The sequence below is a fragment of the Balearica regulorum genome, chromosome Z (genome assembly GCF_011004875.1).
Source record: "Balearica regulorum gibbericeps isolate bBalReg1 chromosome Z, bBalReg1.pri, whole genome shotgun sequence".
NCBI classification, from domain to species: domain Eukaryota; kingdom Metazoa; phylum Chordata; class Aves; order Gruiformes; family Gruidae; genus Balearica; species Balearica regulorum.
In genome coordinates, this window is record NC_046220.1 from 75,406,071 (window position 1) to 75,426,637 (window position 20,567).

Sequence of the window (20,567 nt, forward strand, 5' to 3'; positions counted from 1 at the left end):
AGACAATACAGCTACCCACGCTGAAGGAGGCAGATGAAACCATCTCAGCAGACTGAGCCCAGATAATACAACACAGATGATCAACTCAACAGTCTCCATGGAAAGATCACCCGCGGCACAGCTCCCCGCAGAGCTCTCCCCCGCCAGCATCTCCTTCTCTTCCAGCATCCACAAGACAGAATCTTCGAGCACACGCAAAGAAAACACATTGCTCCACCGAGCAGCTCTCTTATCGATAGGCACCGTGGGGCTTACCGGTGCCTCGCTGAGATGAAAGGACCCCTGTCAGGACAGTAACGTCACACGTGAGCTAGACTTCATGTTTTGCAAAGCCTTCATAAAATGGGGTTGGCTTAAGCCTTTTCTGAAATCATTTTAGTTTCCTGGTGTAGGTGTGTGCAATGGAAATAGGCTATGTGAGTGCCTTGCTCAGTGCTGATCAAACTGACCGTGGTAGATGACTTTTGTATCTGCACCGTGTGTGGGTGGCTCCATCTAATTGCTTCCTGACCCCTCTGGCCTGTCCTAGGTGGCTTCTGGCTTTATGCATGCTTTATCCTGGCTTTATTCATGGTTTGATCCTGATACAGGATCAGATGGGGGTAGAGCAAATGTTTGATGGATGACTCCTTCCCTGGGCAAATCGTCACCTCTGTCTGGTATGAGTTAGGGGGATTCCACCTCTCTCCTGGCATACAGCTCACGCTTGCTTATGTGATGCTGTTTGACCTCTTCCTCTGACAAGTCAATCCAACTGGATTTGCAGAAATCTCACTGGTATGATATTTCCCAAACATTAGCTGACACCCCTCACCCTGTTCATCTCCATGGATTGTTACAACCCCATTTTATCTATGCTTGTCAGCCCCATGTACCAAATCCTTCTGGAAGATAAACTGGATTTTATAATGAAACACGAGGCCAAATTCACCGCTTCTTAATCTGCACGTAATTCCACCGATTCTAGTGGGACTGCCTTAGGTTTCAGATAGCCAAGGCTCTGGCAGTTTCTCCTTATGACTTTATGTTGCTTTCAGCAACATTTCTTAATACAATGTGTGCATGTTATGAGGGAACTCATTTGGTAAGATAGCTATTAAAAGAGATTTTGGTTAAGACTAGTATCAAACCCAAACTTTATTGGAGTTTGATAAAAAAGGCATTTGGTCCAATGACTCTATATTTGTGCATCTGTAAATCCTACACGGGTCCAAAATTGGAAATGTCAAAACATTTGTAAAGGAAGGATTTTTGTAAAGGAAACTGAAAAATTGGAGAGGGAGGAATTCCATGAGGGAGCCACAATACTGAGTTGTGGTCAAGAGAAAACTTACCTTATAGAAATATCAAAAGGTGTCTTGATTACAGCATATCAATTCCTTGTTAAGGGAAAAAGCCCCATGTGCTGCAGATGCTTTGATCTAACAGAGAAGGACTTATGGACAAAGAGGCTTTGGAAGAAGTCAAAGACAAAATGATTAGCATTAGAAATACAGCAGTGAGTAAAACAGCTGATGCTGCGTATTTGGGTTTCTTCGTACAAAGGCTGGAGTCCCTCTGGGACGTGTGTCTTGTAGCCAGCATAGCTGCAATTCAGTGAAATTCTATTATATGTTTCATAGAGCTCATTGGAAAATCCCAAGTAGTATCTTTTGTACTTAAATCTTTTAGCCATCTGAACACCATACAGACAGCTGTTCAGGTATTACCAGGCTGTGTGCAATCAGAAAGGGCTGGGAAGAGCAGTGTGCTTACTGTGATAAAAATGCTAAGTATGATAAAGACGAATATCATGGGTTATTGTAATGCCAAAGAACTGCAGTTGTGAGAACAGGCATTTGATGAGTGGGGAAAACCCCCAAGCTTTTGCCTCCTAATGTACATAGAATCACAGGATGGTTTGGGTTAGAAGGGACCTTAAAGTTCATCTAGTTCCAACCCTGCTGCTGTGGGCAGGGACACCCTCCACTAGACCAGGTTGCCCAAAGCCCCATCCAACCTGGTCTTGAACACTTCCAGGGATGGGGCATCCACCACCTCTCTGGGCAGCCCATTCCAGCACCTCACCACCCTCATAGGGAAGAATTTTTTTCTTATATCTAATCTAAATCTCCCCTCCTTCAGCTTAAGGCCATTACCCCTTGTCCCATCACTCCATGCCCTTGTAAACAGTCCTCTCCATCTTTCCTCTAGGCCCCTTTAGGTACTGGAAGGCCACAATAAGGTCTCCCCGGAGCCTTCTATTCTCCAGGCTGAACAACCCCAACTCTCTCAGCCTGTCCTCATAGGAGAGGTGCTCCAGCCCTCCGATCAACTTTGTGGCCCTCCTCTGGACTCGCTCCAACACTCGATGTCCGTCTTGTACTGGGGCCCCCAGAGCTGGACGCAGTACTCCAGGTGGGGTCTCACCAGAGCAGAGTAGAGGGGCAGGATCACCTCCCTCGACCTGCTGGTCACACTTCTTGTGATGCAGCCCAGGATATGGTTGGCTTTCTGGCTGCGAGCACACATTGCCGGCTCATGTTGAGCTTCTCATCTACCAGCTTCTGATCAGTTCAGCACTAATACCAATGTCTTAGTGCTGCTGGTCATTCCAACATCTTGCCCTTGCAGCCCTCACCTACCTGATTAGCAGATAAGAGAAGTAAACCTTGAATCATAGAATACCAGTTTCGAAGGGACCTCAAGGATCATCAGGTCCAACCTTTCTTGGCACAAGCACGGTCTAGACAAGATGGGCCAGCACCCTGTCCAGCTGAACCTTAAAAGTGTCCAGTGTTGGGGAATCCACCAGTTCCCTGGGGAGCTTATTCTAATGGCTGATTGTTCTCATTGTGAAAAAATTTCCCCTTGCGTCCAATTGGAATCCCCCCAGGAGTAACTTGCACCTTTTACCCCTCATCTTTTCCATGTGACTCTTTGTAAAAAGGGAGTCTCCACCTTCTTTGTAGCTGCCTTTTAAGTCCTGGAGCATGGTGATGAGGTCTCTCCTAAGCCTTCTTTTCTCAAGGCTGAACAAACCCAGTTCTCTCAGCCTTTCCTCACATGGCAGGCTTCCCAGTCCTTTGATCATCCTGGTGCCCCTCCTCTGGACCCTCTCCAGCCTGTCCACATCTTTTTTGTATAGTGTGGACCAAAACTGAGCACAGTATTCCAGCTGTGACCTGACAAGCACTGAGCAGAGTGGGGTGACAACTTCTTTATCTCTGCTGGTGATGCCCTTGTTGATGCAACCCAGCACCCTGTTGGCTTTCTTTGCTGCTGCAGCACACTGGTCACTTATATTGAGCTTGTTGTCCACCAGGACCCCCAGGTACCCCCCCAGATTCCACAGAGCTTCTCCCCAGCCAGGTGGATGCCAGTCTGTGCCGCACTCCTGGATTGTCTTCTAAAAGCAAGCATATCTACATGGCATTATATCCAATGGACTAAATGTACTGAAAATCAATTTTTCCTAAATTTGTGCAATGGCTGTCTATAGATGACCATCTGATGGGTGCAGTGTTCCTTATTGGACCCTGCAAACATTTAAAGTACCACATAATATATTTAGTATTAGAAAGTTCAATTTTTATTTAAAATGATGCAGATGTTTTCAAAATCAATACACATTTCTGAAAAGATGAAGGACATTAAAGTGTGTGTCCAAGTGAGAAGTGTAATACAACAGCTAAGCACATTGTAGTTGATCCTTTTTGAAGATTTTGGCTTTAACCAGGAGCACCTGTAGAGTTTTCCCATTACAGGACATGCTCTGAATGGTCAGTGTGCAAATGCATCCAATAACCCTTCCAGGTAACATCGTACAAGGCCACACATCATATGCAGGGACTCAATACACTTGGTGCTTCTCAACAACTATATGTGAAAGAAAAAAAAGCCCACCTAAATTTTGCCAGTATGTGTCACCATGTGTTTTGAAAACTTCATTTCTCTTTAGGCGGACATCTGTTAAAACAGTGCTTGTTTGTTTGCGATGCAGAAGTGCTTCACTGCGTATGAAAATGGGAAAAGGACAAAAAATAACATTTGCGGTATCTCTCACAGTTTGAATCGTTTAATGGATTCCTGAAAAGATCCCATTCATGCATAGTATGAACAGGTGTGACCCTTTCTTTTGTGTGGATTTAAATCCCTGTCATTAATCTCAATCCCCATCTCTGCTCAGGCTGATTCCATCACATGGAGGAATAACCAGCAATGATAAAGAGCAGTTTGTGCAAAGTGAATGAAATGACCGTATTGTGAGGGATTTTACTGTAATGTATAGCGTATGAAAATTTGCCCTTCAGGGGACTGTAAATCAGTTCAGATCAATAGGGTTAGTCTACCCTACACACAAAGATAAAAGAAGGGGTGTAAACTTTTTCAGATATTAAAAAAAGAAGTTCTTTGGGGACTGTTAACTGGAAACAGCTGCTTTAAAAATGAGCTCAGACCTGTCCCTGCGAAGCTTCTCAGCGTTACATAGCAATTCACAGTCAAAGCATTAATAACGGCAAGAGTCTCTCTTCACAGTCTGGTGAAATGTAACAGCCTTCAAGCTGCTTTTGCAATCACTTTATGAATTTCTTTGCTTTGGATCTTTATATTTGTATTGGAAACTGCTTTCTTTCAGCTGGGCTTCCTGAGAAATCTGAAAATGTGGCGAAATCAGGGACATGCTGTGCCTCTTGTAAGGAATTTCATCAAATAAAGCAGACGGTTTTACAACTGAAGCAAAAGGTATGAGCATTCATCAATCAAGTCTTTACCAGACCTGCATGTTTTATGACAACTGAGGTTAAATTTAAGTGTTTGGAGCTGTCACTGCCATGTGGTTCTTGTGCCCATAAAGATGATAGCAACATATTTTTAAATCATCTAGGAATGGCATCTCTTTCTCATACTTCTGTATTGCTTGTAAGCAGATTGCTGACCAAGCTTGTGGACCTGTGTTACCAATCTCACGGTAACAGTCTGGCAAACACCCATCCCAGTCTGAGCCCAGGTTTCTTGGCAATCTGCGCTGGCCGCAGCTTTTCATTCATTCTGAATGCATGGGGTTTTGGACTTGATCCACCTTTAGTGTATGCAAGTGCAAGACATTCTGCAGATGCAGGAATGTGGGAGAACATGATTTTGCATTAATAGCGTGCTGATACAGGATTCTTGCCAAATAGGAGGTGTGTGGCTAGACAAAAACATCACTAGCAGATATATTACCTTTGATTTAAAAAAAAACAACAAAAAAAAAAAAAAAAAAAACCCAAAACCACAAACAAACCCCAAACAACAAAACAAAACACCAAACCCCAAATCCTCAGCCCCAACCTTTTTCGTTTTCACTTGTGTCCTTGCAAGTAGAGAATAATGCATTTGAAAACTTCCCCTGGCCTTTAATTGTTTCTATATGTGGCCTCCTTTTGCAGTTGGGTAGGATTGAAATAACCCAGAGACCCAGCCCAGGATTTGGAGAGCCACCTGCAGGGTGCAGGTGTAATGCCTTATTCTGGTGACATCTCTTTCAAACATTCAGGTTCTCTGAAATGGAAATGTTCTGCAGGAATATTCTCAGCAATGCATGTTGACAGGCTGTAATTATTTCACCCAGGGTGCTCATTTAATTTCATTGTGTCAAAACACAATTTGATATATTCACTTGTTGCATTTAATATTATTCATTCAGTGTAATTTATATTAGGAAGAAAGAAATCTGGTTCACTAAAATTAAATACACAGGTTTGAGATGCTCTTTGTCACAAAAACCTGAAGATGTCATGTTTTCCTCCTGAATCTGTATGAAGACAAGTGTGGAAGTGACAGAATTTCATGTGTGATGGAAATTGTGGTTTCCAAACAAACAGTAGCAAGCAGGTTAAAAAAGGATTTTGAGTGGCTGTTTGTCCAGCCGCAGTCTGTGATGCTGAGGAGGCTTGCACTAACTCCCAGGGAGGGATCTGAGGTCACACTGTTGGCCAAGTTGTTTCCTGCAAGAACTGGTGGAAACCAATAGCCTGAATTAATGGAAAGTTTTCTGTGTCTAACTTCCATGTTAGGCATCTCAAAACTCAGTCCTGGAAAGCTAACACCATCTATACCTGTCGCTGTGGGCACTTGTATAGTAGCTGTGGCCAAACTAAGCAACTCACTTTTGCCTTATAGCTAAGTATTGTCATGGTCCATAGCCTAAATTTTCCCCGAGTATCTTCCTAGCAGGACTTGATATATCTGGCATCCTCAGAGGGAGCCCACTGGGTTGTGCCTCACACAGACAGAGCTGGAGGAGATGGTCCCCTGGTACCCTCAGCATTTTTTAACCCACGGAGAGGAGAGCTTTTGTCCATGCTGAGAGGAGATCTGACCTCATGCTGCTTCTCTGCCCAGGGAGACATGAACTCTTGTGTTTCACCAGCCACTCCCCATTACCAAGTTCTTCTGGGGAGGACCTCTTTCAATATGTGGTTGAATCTGTTCTGTTTTGCACAGAAAAATTCATTTCTGTCTGCCAGAGAGACAGTTTATGGGAATGAGTCTTCAGTCTTGTGGTTAAGGCTTTCAGATACTATGAACTTTACGCAAAATTATGTTTAGCAGAAGAGCCTGTGAAGGATCCACTCCAGTGAACCCTACAACTGGGAAGTCGCGTATGCTTCTGGAAGTGGGAGGTGTGGGTTTGTGTCTCCTTAGGAAAGGACAGGAGTGAACTCAAGTCCTGCTACCTCTGCTGATGGCACCGATACCTTTCTGGAGGATTGCAACATCCATTCCAGATCCAGGACAGAATAGTTCTAGGATCAGGAACAGAAAGTCACCTTGCATGGTCATCCATTGGGATGCACTGTCCCAGTGGACTTGGGGGCTGTGGGCAATCCTAGGTTGATCTCAGACCTTGTCGGAAGGAAGACGAGTGTAAAGCTGAACAGCTAGGGGAATGATATCTGGACATGCTGACACACAGCCAACAATTTTTTTAAAAAAATCAAGTAATCTGGATCCTATTGCACAGATGTGTTTAAACATCTTAATTAGAAAGCCATGTTCCACATCACTCCTGTCAAGCACTGTCAAAGTTGTCTAAACCACAGATCTCCTAGAAACTACCCAAAACTCCAGATGCAGCATGCAACACAACATATTGGATTCTTGTTTCTAGTGCTGTCTTTCTTTAAAATTTACCCTTCCTACTATTTGCACGCACATGGGGAAAAAAAAAAATTCCAAGAGCCATTAAGATTTGGAGCTGCAGATGGAGAAAGCCAAGGCCACTCTGGACCAGGATTCTCGTTCAGTTAAGAGAAATAGAAATTAAGCCAGTGAGTATAGCCAATCCCTAAGAGGATGTGAGTCAACATCAAAAACACATGGTTTGGCCCCAGTGTATGTAGCAACCATTTTCTGGCCAGAAGATATCAAAGAGCAGTGAGCTAGACCAGAGCCTGGGTATTTGGCACTCCTAGTGTATGCCTCAAGTCCAGATGACTCAGTGGGGAAGCATGTGTAGATGCTTTCACAGCAGCTATGTGATTTTTTTTTTAACTTACTAAGTTGCTAGAACAGCCTTGCTGGCAGGAACCAGTCAATATTTAAGTAACAGAAAACAATACACTTCCAAATCCTCTTCATAATGAGTCTTCACCACTAAATGCACCTTTTTACTCCAGCCTGGCCATTTGCAATATAACCTGAAAAGTGTTCACGGCAGGGACTATATACTAAGTGACATCTAAGTGACTAAGTGACTGCGTCCAGCTCTGGGGGCCCCAGTACAGGAGGGACACTGAGCTGTTGGATCGAGTCTAGAGGAGAGCCACGAAGTTGATCAGAGGGCTGGAGCACCTCTCCTGTGAGGACAGGCTGAGAGAGAGTTGGGGTTGTTCAGCCTGGAGAAGGCTCAGGGGGAGATCTAATTGTGGCCTTCAGGAAAGCTGGAGAGGGACTGTTTATCAGGGAGTGTAGTGACAGGACAAGGGGCAATGGGTTCAAGCTGAAGGAAGGTCGATTTAGATTAGATGTTAGAAAGAAATTCTTTACTGTGAGAGTGGTGAGGCACTGGAAGAGGTTGACCAGAGAGGTTGTGGATGCCCCATCCCTGGAAGTGTTCCAGGCCAGGCTGGATGGGGCGTTGGGCAACCTGGTCTAGTGGAGGGTGTCCCTGCCCATGGCAGGGGGCTTTGAACTAGATGATCTTTAAGGTCCCTTCCAAGCCTAACCATTCTATGTTTCTATGATCTATTTATCAGCTGGGATAACAATAAATCAGCTGGGAAAACAATAAATCAGAAATTTAAGTACAAGCTCTAAAGAGAACAGCAATTAATCTGTCACTCAACTGTGGCCACTCCTAAGGAGAAACACTCACTGATGACAGGGTGGTGCAGTCGACACGCTGGAAGGAAGGGATGCCATCCAGAGTGACCTTGACAGGCTGGAGAGGTGGGGCCATGTGAACTGCATGAAGTTCAACAAGGCCAAGTGCAAAGGAGGTTGTTGCGAGGTGGGGCTTGGTCCCCTCTCCCAAGTAACAAGTGATAGGACAAGAGGAAGAGACCTCAGGTTGTGCCAGGGGAGGTTTAGATTGGATATTAGGAAAAATTTCCTCACCAAAAAGGTTGTCAAGCACTGGAACAGGCTGCCCAGGGAAGTGGTGGAGTCACCGTCCCTGGAGGTATTTAAAAGACATGTAGATGTGGTGCTTAGGGACATGGTTTAATGGTGGACTTGGCAGTGCTAGGTTAATGGCTGATGATCTTAAAGGCCTTTTCCAACCTAAACAATACTATGATTCTATGATACTAAAAGTATTCTTACAAAAACTGCCCCAAAAATATAATGCTCTCAGGTAGTCACAGGATTTAATTCTGTGTGTCAGTTTTAGCATGGCAGTGTTGGCACTGCAGAGCCCTTGGTTGATTTCTGTCTCACAATGAAATTTTTGCAGCATGATGGCCCTTACAACCTTCCATTCGTATGCAGAGAGGACCCTTCTCTGGAGAGGGTGGACACACCTCTGGGAAATAAAACTTTGCAGTGTGCTGACAAGAGACAGTCAGTGGACCTCCTCATGCTGGTCCCCAGTCAATGTGGCTATGAGATCCCCCCAGCTACTGAATTTTCCTCTTCAGCCTCAGATGTAAGGTGCTGTGACTCATGGAGTAGCCCTTTATCTTCAGCAGTCCCACGCTTTGATCCATGCTGCAATGGTTGGCATGTTGGCTGAGAAAGCTGCAGGGTCATTGGTAAACAAAGCAGATGTTTTTCTTTGGAAAACCAAAGATGCCAGCCAAAGGGCACACCAGTAGGTGTGCTGGATCCCCATTTTCTCTGTGAGCAGATTCATAGGAGCAAGCATATAACACCCTGTGGGGCTTCTGTGAAGTGCTGATCTCATCCAGCCACTGATTCCTGTGGGGATGGAGTGAATCTACCACATTCTTGTAAGACTGACATCATGTCGCTTAATTTGCCTTTACTGCAGTCATCTTGTCTTTGGAACAGCAATGCTCTCTAAAACCTAAGTTACAAATGGCTGATAAATCCTTGTATTCCTGTGATCATATTTTGAATTCCAGTCTGAAAAATGCAACTGGTATTGCAGCAGTGCCACCAGAAACTGTCTCAGCATTTCCAACTTTTTTTTTTCCTCACTTTTGCTTCCTTCGGAACTGTTCTGTGCATCCAACCCCAAACTGCAAGCAGCACCAGTTGCCCTTAAAGTGCATTCCTTAACTAATGACTTGTTTGCCAAAAAAAATTTGCCCAGTTACAGCATGTACTGCAAGTGCATAGCATTATTTTTTTTTTCTGTGTGTTACAAACATTAGGTTTGCACTAAGGGCAGAAGGGTGTATATCAAATAATTACTGAAACAAGTAGGAGTCTTGAGAACAGTCCAGCGCAGGGAATTCCAAATAGCTGACTAAAAGCATTGTCAGAGAGCAGGAGTCATCACATACTGTATTTAAGGCAGCTTTCCTATGCAAATGTTGCAGAGTCCAGCATCAAGTTATCCAGTGAGCCAAATTCATTCAGGGAGCAACAAAGCTGATCCAGGGATAGACCTGCCCTGATATGGCTGGTATTGCTCTTCAGTTCTGTTTGGCAAAGCAAAAAAAGAAATCTTCATGTCCATACTTGAATCAAGTTGGCCAGCTTAGGAATAACTACTGTCATAGGCTTCAACACAGTCACATTTTTTTCTGATTTCACTGAAGTATTTAAATATGCTGTTTGTCCACATGAAAACTTGACTAAGAATGTAATTTGAATAAATTACAATGAAGAGCTTACAGTGATTTTTGGTTTTGGCAGGTTGCTTTGCTACCAAATAACGCTGCTGATCTTAGCAAGCAGATCACTGGTGAAAAAGTACTTGCCTCTAATGCATATATCCCTGGCCCCCCAGGCCAGCCTGGCCAACAAGGCCCTCCAGGTAAGATACGGACCAGAGGGATGTGAATGTGCATCAGTGCCATGAATAAAAATTAAAAGCTTTGATCTTTCAGTGTGATAGGATTTAATGTGTTTCACATTTTGATTGTTGTTATTGTTATATTTGAGTTTGTGCTAAATTTTAAAAGAAAAGCTTTCTGGTTGTTATGGTCAGCCTCTGCCAACTGTCTAACATCATCCATTGTGTCTTAGTCTCCATGTGTTTCTTGGCATGCAAGCTGTGTTTGTCCTGTATGTGTTAAATTTCTCCCTCTCCCTGGGATATCTCACCTGCTTCAGTTGTCATTTCCTGTATTTTAACTCTGTCTTAAAACACTCTGCATATCATTTCAGGAATACCTATTGCCTTACCTCGTTGTCATAACTGGAGCACAAAATGTGCTTTCAGTTTGCAGGGGTTTGCGCCAACTGTTTTATTTTTCCTTGTCTGGTTTTGCAAGGATTCATTTGTTGGTTTTATGTGCGTTCCCGATTCAAAGGAATCTGAAAAGAAAACTAAAACTCCACTCACACCTTCTTTGCTAAGGTATAGGTTAAAACAATGAGAAAAGCAGAGTTCCGAAAGCTTTAACTTAAGCCAGACACCTTGCAACCTGCAGCCAGCGACACTAAAAATTTTGCAAACTCTGTTGAGCGCAGGTCTAATTTTGGGTTAGCAGTAAATCCAAGGAATTTTAGCACTGTGCTGGGTTTCAGGAAGATTTTTACAGAGGACTAGCAGATACTTCTTACGAGGTTTGATTTAGTCCCTACTGAATCACCTCCGCATTCATCCCCACTTTTGCAGTCTTGCTTTGGTTTTTGAGTCTTTATCCCATTTTCTTGGAGGATAAGTATCTTCAGTCTTCAGTATATCATAAGTGCAAGGACAATGTGGTTAGCGATTCTGCGTCAGACTCTGATCTGTGCAGTGCGCCGTCTTGCAATCTCTCTAAGGTAGGCCTGATGCCACAGGTCTTCCACTGGGTCTCCCCATGACTGAGCTGTCCGAGGTACTGTAGGTCCATCGCTGTTCACCTCCTCCTCTGTCCTGCCCTCAGCCACAGCACGGGTGGGTCTTCAGGAGGAGTCCAAGAGGTTCATCACTGAACTTGATTTTACTCCTTTTGAAAACCCTAGTTGTACATAATCTGTCCTGCTGAACCCTTTTTACTCTCTTTCATTTCCTGTGTGTTTCACATGCCTTCAGTATGAAGAAAAGTGGTTTTCCCTCCAATTATAAAGGAATTCAACTAGTGATACTTTGATGGTCTTTATTCTGTGCAAATATTGTTTCAGGTGCCTGATTTTCTGTTTTTCTTTTCATAGTGTTTCTCTTGAACTAAACATGTAGTTCATTTACTGTGTGCTCCCTAAAAACTCACAATCTGTGCTGAATCAGCTGAACCTGAAAAGAAAATAAGGCAAAATGGAAGAACAGAGCCTTTCTTGCCCCTACCATACTGGCAAAAAGAGAGGTGCAACCCACCACTGTAAAAGGGCTTGTTTCTGTGCCAGTCATGTAGATGCCTTCGACCCAACATACCCATGAGTTTTCCAAGGCTTTCTTTTTATGAGATGTTTCTCAGATGGGACTTGTTCTTTTCTTCTTTGTGTGAAAACAAGGCATTTCCGCTTTTCTTTTCATTCCCAGTCTGTGACCTTAACTACCTGGCATTTGCATTCTTGGCTTCTTTCTATTCACAAGGTTTAATAGTTTTATGAACATATCTTGTAGGTACTGTGACAAGGAGTAATGTTGTCTCAACTAACTGCTGTGTTGGTTGTATTTTTGTGGATTTGGGTGTGTTAAGGCAACCAGTCCATTGGGTGGTTCAAAAAATGGTCACTCCCCACTGCTCGCACTGATGAAGTGTCCTGAAGGCTTTCCCTGGCAGGTAACCTTTGCTGTCGATTGCAGGGGCTCCAGGACCAAAAGGGAGTCAAGGAATTCCTGGGTCACCTGGACCTCCCGGACAGCCAGGCCCTCGTGGCTCAATGGGACCTATGGGCCCATCTCCAGACATATCACATATTAAGCAGGGCAGACGGGGCCCCGTGGTCAGTATTCTCATCTCCTGTCATGCATTGCGCAATTGCCCTTAGCTCCACAACTTCTCACGTCCTTGTGAACACTCTTTTCTGTTGCAGGGTCCACCAGGAGCCCCGGGGAGAGATGGCAGCAAGGTGAGGAGAGGTACCATTTTCCATAACGTGGGCAACATGCACATGTGAAGTGCAGGCTCACCAGAGAGACCCTCTACACACTTGTAGTCCCACCCTTTTACCATCTCATTTCCTTTGCTAAGCTGAAAATGTCCTCTTCTCCCATCCCGTCATGTCTTCCTTCTGGTATTTTGTGCCTGGCATTCCTTAGGTCTTGCAAATAGGCCTGCAGGCTATCTGTCAAGCAGCCTCCTTCCCTTTCTCTGCAGCTCTTTTCCATGAAGAAACGTTGATGCTTTAGCGCATTTCATTAGATTGCTCTTTTGTGACATTCTCCTGTTAACTGGTTTGCTTGTTACTGTCTAGGAGAAATATGAGAAGTGCCCAGCTCTGCTCCCATTAGAATCAGTGGCGATTTCCTTGCATTCCTCCTTCACTTTTTTTTCTTTTTCTGAGCAAGCGTAAGCTGATGATTCTTGATCTGGAGACAGTAAGTAAGTCAGTCTGCAGAGGCAAACTGTGATTTTTTTTTTGTTTCCTTCAGTCACAACAAACTAACTGAGGTGGTATTGATTACAGGGGGAGCGAGGCGCACCAGGACCAAAGGGGATACCTGTAAGTAGTGCTCACAAGAGGGATTTCCAGAAGAGTGATGTTGACTACTAACAGGGTCAGCCCAAAGGAAAAAAAAAACAAAACAAACCCTCTCCTGTGTCAGGAGCACAGTGAAAAATAATCTACATGCACATAAAATGTTATTGGAAAGAAATTAACTGTTTTTTTCCAAGTGTTTTTGCCTACACACCTCTTCCCTTGCTGGGTGTGATGCTGAAGGCAGTAAGTGCACCTCTGCCCCGCGACAGCAGTGGGACATCCTCAGAAGGCAGAGCATGAGATCCCATGCAGAGTGCTAGTTAGTACAGCTCAGCCACTGCTCCTGATGGGAGTTTGATCCCTGGAACCTTTTAAAATCCTGCCCCTTGTCTCTCTCTGGGATTTGGGAAGCCATAGGCTTTGAGCAAGTCATCAGGAGAAAGATTAGTATTTACAATCCGTTTTCAGGTGAAATTGTTTAAAGTAATTTCTTACAGGTTTTTTTTTGTCATTAGTGGAATGGCTTTTTAAGAGTGTGTCCAGTAGGGTGTCCTCAGTATTAACAGTGTACTTTGTAAAGTCACATGAAAGAAATTATGGTTTTCTAAAATCAGACAAAATCAGGTGGATAATCTCTGCATTGTAATAACCAATATATTTAGTAAGTGATGGACAGCAGCAGGGTTACCACACTGAAAAGATAACCTCCAGATATCAGCATTCTTGAGAAATTTTTTTAAATAAATTATTGATTAATTAGTCACTCTAAGAGTGTAATTTCTATCAGTTTAATAAGAAGGAACAGAGGGAACCAAGATTTATCTCTTCTGTTCCCATGAGGTGTCTCCTCTTAGGAAGCAAATACAGCAGAGGAATTGTTAAGTATTAAAAGGGCTGAACATCTTGTGAATGTAGGCTCTGTCTGCAAAAACATTTGCTTTCTTTTGAAAATTGTTTCCTGAGCAGGTTGATTTAAAAAGAGACAATTCACTTTTGGCAGTTGATATGAAGCAGTATTTAACTGAGTTACTGCTGCATGAGTAATTATATCAACCTATTTGAAAACTGTAATAGTGAAGTGGATTATTATTTATGACCATGCCATGTGACTTCAGGGCCCACCAGGTTCATTTGATTTCCTATTGCTGATGATGGCAGACATCAGAAATGACATCGCTGAGCTGCAAGAGAGAGTGTTTGGACACAGGACTCATTCATCAACAGAGGAGTTTCCATTACCTCAGGAATTTACAAACTATCATGACACAGTAGATTTTGGATCTGGAGAAGACTACAAACCACGGGCAGCACCCAGAGAGTCCAGGATACAGAAGGCAGCCCATCCTTAGCTACACCTACTGAAAAATAGAGCCCCTTTAGAGTTCTTCAATATAAAAATGCACTGACAACATAAAATATATATATATATATTATTTCCCAGTTTTCTTTCTGCTTTTTCCCAACCATGCTGCCTGTACTGTAGCTTTCATGGTAGCCTCCTTGCAGTAATTCCATACCATCAAGCCTGCACTGTGCATTGCACCTAGGCTACCAAGAAAACCTTCTTAGTATATAATATGATTAAGGCATGCTCTAGCTAATGGCACAGACCACAGCATTTCATCTGCCTACCTTGCATTCTATGTCCAAATGACCCAGTACCCAAAGTTGGCCAGGGGGTAGCTGAACATCATCCCCAAATGACTGCAATAATGAAAACCTTGGTCCGCAGTTACTTTATACATGTAAATGCATTGTACCACTGAATTCAAGTCTCCAGCTACAGTCCCCAGGCTCAGGAGGGTGTGAAAAGTAGATCCCAGTACAGAGGACAGCTGTAAGTGAAATGTCTTCCTCTATTATGGTCCACCATGGCAGAAAAAGGCAAAAAAAGAAAAAAAAGCACTGATACAAGGGTGCTGTTTGTTGATCTGGAAATCATTTGGCTTTGTGTTGCTAGAGTATCATTCAAAGAGAGTAGAAAAGATGGGTTCGTCCTAAACTAACACTATTTTTCCCTTACCATTCTCCCACTGCTCAGTGCGAAGGCCAGTTCCCTTCCTCAACAGACACATGCTGTATACCTTACACAAAGATGAACAGGAGAAAAGGGGATATATAAAGCAGGAAAACCAAGCATAAGTGAATCACGTGGGCTTATTGGCAAGTACAAAATCAATCCCAGCCTTGCAGAAAGAGTCAGATTCTGACCTCCTGTAGGTGCAGGTCTTCCCTGGTGAAATGCTGAAGTCCAAGCGAAACTGAGACTGGAGAGAGGCCTCATGTTTGCAAAGAGCTTCCATCTGTTTTGTTCCTCTGCTGCGTGAGAACAACCTAAATGTCATTCACAGAACTGGAACACAGAGTTGCGGCGTATTTGGCTGGGTATATGAGGAGTATGAGTAGGCGCAGGAGTGCACATGACAAGACATTTCAACTGGTACAAGGATGGCTAAGGTGAGGTACTGCACATGGGATCCTAGATTTGTGAAGAGGGATGAAAGGGAGTGCCCTTTTTTTACACTGGAAAATTGGATGCACAAGTTAGACCATACCTCATGGATGACATACGTTACCATTTCTTTTGGATTACCACAGCTGCTGAGGACTTTGCCATGCTCAGAAGATAAAGGAGTATATTCAGCACAAAGCTTCAACGTTTTATCTGCATAGCTGCTACTTCTACAGTATGTTTAGTGCTGGGTCATGTCCATGTTACATATGCAAAGAAAAACTTCTTATTTTCCCATGTTTTTCAGGGCTTGCATGTTCCAACAGAATAAATACAGGTAAAAACATAAGCAGGCCCTTTTCAGACAACCCACAAAGGTTTGGATTCCCTTCCATATTCTCTGGGCCGAAAGAGAGTTGGTGTTATCCCTACACCACTGGTAGAGGTCACGTTGTATCAACAACTGGCTGTCTAGACCTTTCGTATCTTTTGTGTATTACCTTAAGAGGATGTGTTCCTTCCTGTAATTGCTTCCCAACTCCTCGCTATCACTATGCCACAAGCAAGGGCATTACCTTTAAGAACATTAATGTTCTGTATTCCTCTTCACGTTGTATGTGTATCAATATTTACAAAGCAATGACTAAGTCACTGGGATAGCTTAGAAAAAATGATAGTGCTCTTACCCTGTAGTCTTTGGGCTTCCCCTCTGGGAGGAGCTCTGCCAGCAGCTCCAGATCCAAGTGCTCTTGTGAAGCAGGTAATAAGGAAATCAGTGAGATTTGGGGAAGGAACTTGTGGCAAAAAGAGGGATGGTCTTATACACAGCAGGCTGAAAGAAACCTCTTAATACAGCGTGAACTGAGGCATTTATGTCTTACTTTCTTACTTTCAAGCAACTAGGCATAAGTAACATCATTCATGAATATGCAACTTTAAGTAAATTTGTTAAATATCAAATGTTATGTTTGTATCTCTTGCAAATTATGTAACTCTTGTGTATGTTTACCACCACACTCCATCACCTGCTGGATCAGGTTGATTCCCACTATAGAATTAGTAGCTGCAGGTTTTTTGACCATCAGTTACTGAATAATGAGTTAGACGAGTCCCTTCCTACTTATCACCTAAATTTGACTGTCCCCTGACCACAAGAAGATGTGTTCTAAAAAAGGCACTCATTTCAGTGCTAAGCTCTGCTTTTCCAAATACAAACAAATACTAAATGAGAAGTTCCTACAGTTTGACCATCAGATTCTGGGACAGGTGACAATTTACCCTGCTGTGCATAAGTATCCAGGGAAGGGAAATTGTGAGACTGAACCGGAAAAGTAGATAAAATACATGCCTCCCTGTAAGTGCAGAAAGCTGTCCTACAGAATCATGAACATAAAACATGGCACGTGTTTGCTTGCCTTTCTGAATGGAAACCTCAATAACTTCCGTTTCTGGAGTCTGCATTGTTAGTTTTCACAGCCCAGAGCTGAGTTTTCCAACAGACGTGCTTACTCCATTAAAAAAGCTGAAGGAAAATGCTCCTTGGGTTTGTCCCTGTGCTTCACCCTCCTGTTTCCAGACTTACTGCCCCAAAGCAGGGCCAAGTCCCAGCAGCAAGGAGGGGACCTGATGGTAAGGACAACACTCCAGAAGGCACAGGGATTTCCCCAGCAGGGAGAGCCCCTCGGAGCACAGCTGGCTGGGAAGGTTCAGCCTTCTGTCTGCATCCAACTAAGTTCTTTGCATAGACCTTTCTCATTTTATTTCTGATTAATTGTATGATAACTTTGATAACACATGGTATCAGAAGTATTCCATTAAGGTTTCTGGATAAACACATACAGGCACTCAGATAGAAAAGTAACATTTTCTTCAGCATACCCAAAGTTTTATAAAGCCAGACTAGAGGACTCATATCCAATTTTAAGCTTGGTTACCAGGGAGCCATGGAAGCCATGACCTTGTAAATTATTTATTACTCTGTGGCCCCAAAAATAACACACACACACACACCCCCCCCAAGAATCCAAAACAAGGATATAGAAACACCTACACTCATGCCTAGTTTCATTACTAGGCTCCTGCACATGACAACCTTGTTTCATATAAATACTATGTATAATTTTATTAGAAATAAATATTATTTTGATGTTAAGACATCAAGTTATAAGCAGAAGGATAATAAAGAGTTTGTTATTTTATTAATATTAGAAATATATTTAATGGAAACATTTGCAAGAGTGTGTAGTGATGGCAAAATGCTGATTGTTAATGGGTTTAACAAAATTGTAAAGCTCGAAAAATGTTTTCTTTCAACACTGTGCCAAGTACATACAAGATTAGTCTTTCCTGCAAAGCTGGAGTACTGACACAGAAGAATTCCTATGTAGTCAGGTTAAACCAGGAAAAGGAGAGGAAAATTGATTTTAAATGGAACTAAGGTAATCCCTGGAATTATTGTTGGTATCACAGCTTGAATAACCTTTTTCCTAGAAGTATTTCAGAGTCATCAAGCCCCAGAAAAGCAATAAAAGATGGGGGTGGGGTCCAAGAAATTGTTAATTTCACATTAAAATCCGTATGTTTGTTCCTATTACGCATTCCAATAACTATACTGTTCACTTTATTTATATATGAAATACTAAAATGTGTATAAAATGATTGTGATTTTATGATGTATTCATAGTAACAAAGATATTTTTTCTTACGCTGTTGGTAGCTGCTTTTGTTACACGTCCTTTCTCTGAAATACCGAAATGTTGGCTGTAAGAGACAAGTAGCAGGAAACCTCCTTGCGCTGCCTTTTAGCATCTTGCTTGGAGCTGAACCATACACACCTCCAGGAGCACAGCTACGGGGGCACGAGCTCTTGCAGTATCAGGCGGGTTTCTGTCTTTGTGGAACTAACGCACGCACCCACCTCCACGATTAGGATGGTGGTTCCAGCACCCCACGAGGGCTGCATGACACTGGCCTCAGCGGCCTTACCCCATGGTGCCATCCCATGCAGCTTCTGCACAGCCCGGGGATGTGATACCGGGGTCCGGTGCTCCTGTGGCATCCCGCGTCCGGTTCTGGGGAAAAACGGGGAATAAGACAAAGGCCCTGGTAGACCTCGCCTGCCCTTCGCTCCTGGCTGAGCTCCTCCCCGCAGCCCCAGCAGCATCCCGTGAGGTCGGTGTCCCACCACCGCGTCCCAGCTGCGGTCAGGGGCAGCAGGGAGGCCGACCACTCTCCTTCCTCCCCTCAGAGCCCACCCTGCCTGCCACGGCCTCGCCCCGGGAGCAACCCCGATGCCGCGGAGACAGCCACGAGGCCGTTACACCGCCGGGCTGGCTGCGGCGGGACAGGACCCGACCGCGGCGGGAGATGGCGGCGGGTCCCGCCGGGGTGCGGAACTACACCTCCCGGCATGCCGCGCGGCTCGCCCTCCCCCAGGATGCCCCCCGAGGCCAGCCGACGCCATTGCGCCTGCGCACTGTGGACGTCGCTGCCGTGCGGCGAACACGTCCGCAGGAGGCCGGGGAGCCCGCCGGGCCCTTTCTGCCGGGCCGGGCCCGGCTTCCCCGCCTCGTTCAGACCTCTCGGTACGCGGCTCCGGGATCCACTGCCTGCCGAGCCCGGCGGCGGCCCACTCACTGTCTCTATGCAGCAGCTGTGTGTCGTGCCAGCGGGCGGGACGAACTACAACTCCCGGCGTGCTGCGCGGCGCGCAGGGGCTGCCGGGAGATGCCTCCCATGGTGCCCCGCGGCGGCGGCAGCTGGGGCGGGCGGGCTCCGAGATGCGGCTGTCGGTGGCCACCGCCATCTCGCACGGGCGCGTGTACCGGCGGTTTGGGCTGGGCCCGCGCTCGCGCCTCGACCTGCTGCGCAACCTGGTGACGGCGCTGGTGCGGCATGAGCGCATCGAGGCGCCCTGGGCGCGCGCCGACGAGATGCAGGGTTACGCCGAGCGGGTGAGCGGCCGGGCCCGACCGGGCGGGGCGGGGTTTGCGGACGGTAAGGGCCCCTAACGGCTCTGCCGACTTCCTCCCCCCGCAGCTCATCGAGTACGCCAAGCTGGGGGACACCAACGAGCGCGCCATGCGCATGGCGAATTTCTGGCTGACGGTAAGTGCCCTCTCCCAAATCCCTCGCTGCCCCCCCCCCCCCCCCCCCCCCGCCGCAGCCCCGATGCTGGAGCTGACCGTGCTGCCCGCAGGAGAAGGACCTCATCCACAAGCTGTTCAAGGTGCTGGCACCCCGGTTCCAGCCCCACCCCGGCAGCTACACCCGCCTGCTGCGTATCCCCAACCGGGATGGCCTTGACCGCGCCAAAATGGCGGTCATCGAGCTCAAGGGGAACCCCTTCCCACCGCTGATCCGCCCGCGCCGCGACACCGAGAAGACGCTGCTCAACCAGCTCCTGAAGGGTTACCGGGAGGACATGCAGCAGGCAGCAGCCCCGCAGGCTCCCCAGGGCACCCCTGTTTAGGCATCCCCCTCCGCCCGGGCACGGCGCTTGGTGTGAGCTGCTCGTGCACCGGCCAGCTTGTTGCTGTCCTGGAGCACAGGAGTGGAAGATGTCCCGGGAGGTCTGAAGGTTGATTACTAACCTTGAATTGCCATGATGGGGGCACAAGCTTAGTGTTTACTTGCTTCTTCCTGTGGTTTGAATAGAGGCTCAGCAAGAGAAGGAAGTCAAGCTGGGAGCCCTAATGGTTGATACTCTCTGTGTAAATAAACTCTGTTCAGAAAGTGAGTTTGCTTCTATTTGGATTATATTCCTATGCACATGAATTAGTAACTTACTCTGGCAAAGACCATGTTTCTTGCATCTTCTGGTCCAACAGCCCTGCTCTCTAGGGCAGCATCTCCACTGTGACAGAGCTACACTGTTTTCTAGAAGCTAGTGTACAGCCTTTCAGGGCAGGAAATTAAGTGGAAAATCAAGTTAGTTTTGCTATTT

At 45.3% G+C, this 20,567-nt stretch overlaps 2 protein-coding genes across 3 annotated transcripts in view; both read left to right on the forward strand.

Moving 5' to 3' along the window:
* The window catches only part of CCBE1 (collagen and calcium binding EGF domains 1), a 102,427-nt gene extending 84,101 nt beyond the window's left edge, over window positions 1-18,326 (forward strand). The window contains exons 6-11 of one of the 2 annotated variants that reach the window (XM_075739605.1): window positions 4,619-4,725; window positions 10,291-10,411; window positions 12,332-12,471; window positions 12,562-12,597; window positions 13,156-13,191; window positions 15,212-18,326. In XM_075739605.1, the coding sequence (XP_075595720.1) occupies window positions 4,619-4,725; window positions 10,291-10,411; window positions 12,332-12,471; window positions 12,562-12,597; window positions 13,156-13,191; window positions 15,212-15,292 (521 nt within the window). In that variant the 3' untranslated portion in view covers window positions 15,293-18,326. Of the gene's footprint in view, window positions 1-4,618; window positions 4,726-10,290; window positions 10,412-12,331; window positions 12,472-12,561; window positions 12,598-13,155; window positions 13,192-14,285 lie in introns of both variants that reach the window. The other variant, XM_075739606.1, reaches the window with a different exon arrangement.
* Window positions 18,327-19,339: 1,013 nt separating this feature from the next.
* On the forward strand, window positions 19,340-20,360 carry MRPL17 (mitochondrial ribosomal protein L17). The gene is made up of 3 exons (XM_075739609.1): window positions 19,340-19,575; window positions 19,661-19,729; window positions 19,821-20,360. Exons 1-3 carry the CDS (start codon window positions 19,402-19,404, stop codon window positions 20,091-20,093), a joined length of 516 nt encoding a protein of 171 aa, XP_075595724.1. The 5' UTR covers window positions 19,340-19,401; the 3' UTR covers window positions 20,094-20,360.
* The last annotated feature ends 207 nt before the right edge of the window (window positions 20,361-20,567 follow it).

Bases quoted from the DNA above. Each gene is read 5' to 3' on its own strand.
- MRPL17 (XM_075739609.1), top strand. From the start codon at position 19,402: ATGCGGCTGTCGGTGGCCACCGCCATCTCGCACGGGCGCGTGTACCGG. The intron at 19,576-19,660 runs GTGAGCGGCCGG...CTCCCCCCGCAG, and splicing joins TGCAGGGTTACGCCGAGCGG to CTCATCGAGTACGCCAAGCT. The intron at 19,730-19,820 runs GTAAGTGCCCTC...TGCTGCCCGCAG, and splicing joins TGGCGAATTTCTGGCTGACG to GAGAAGGACCTCATCCACAA.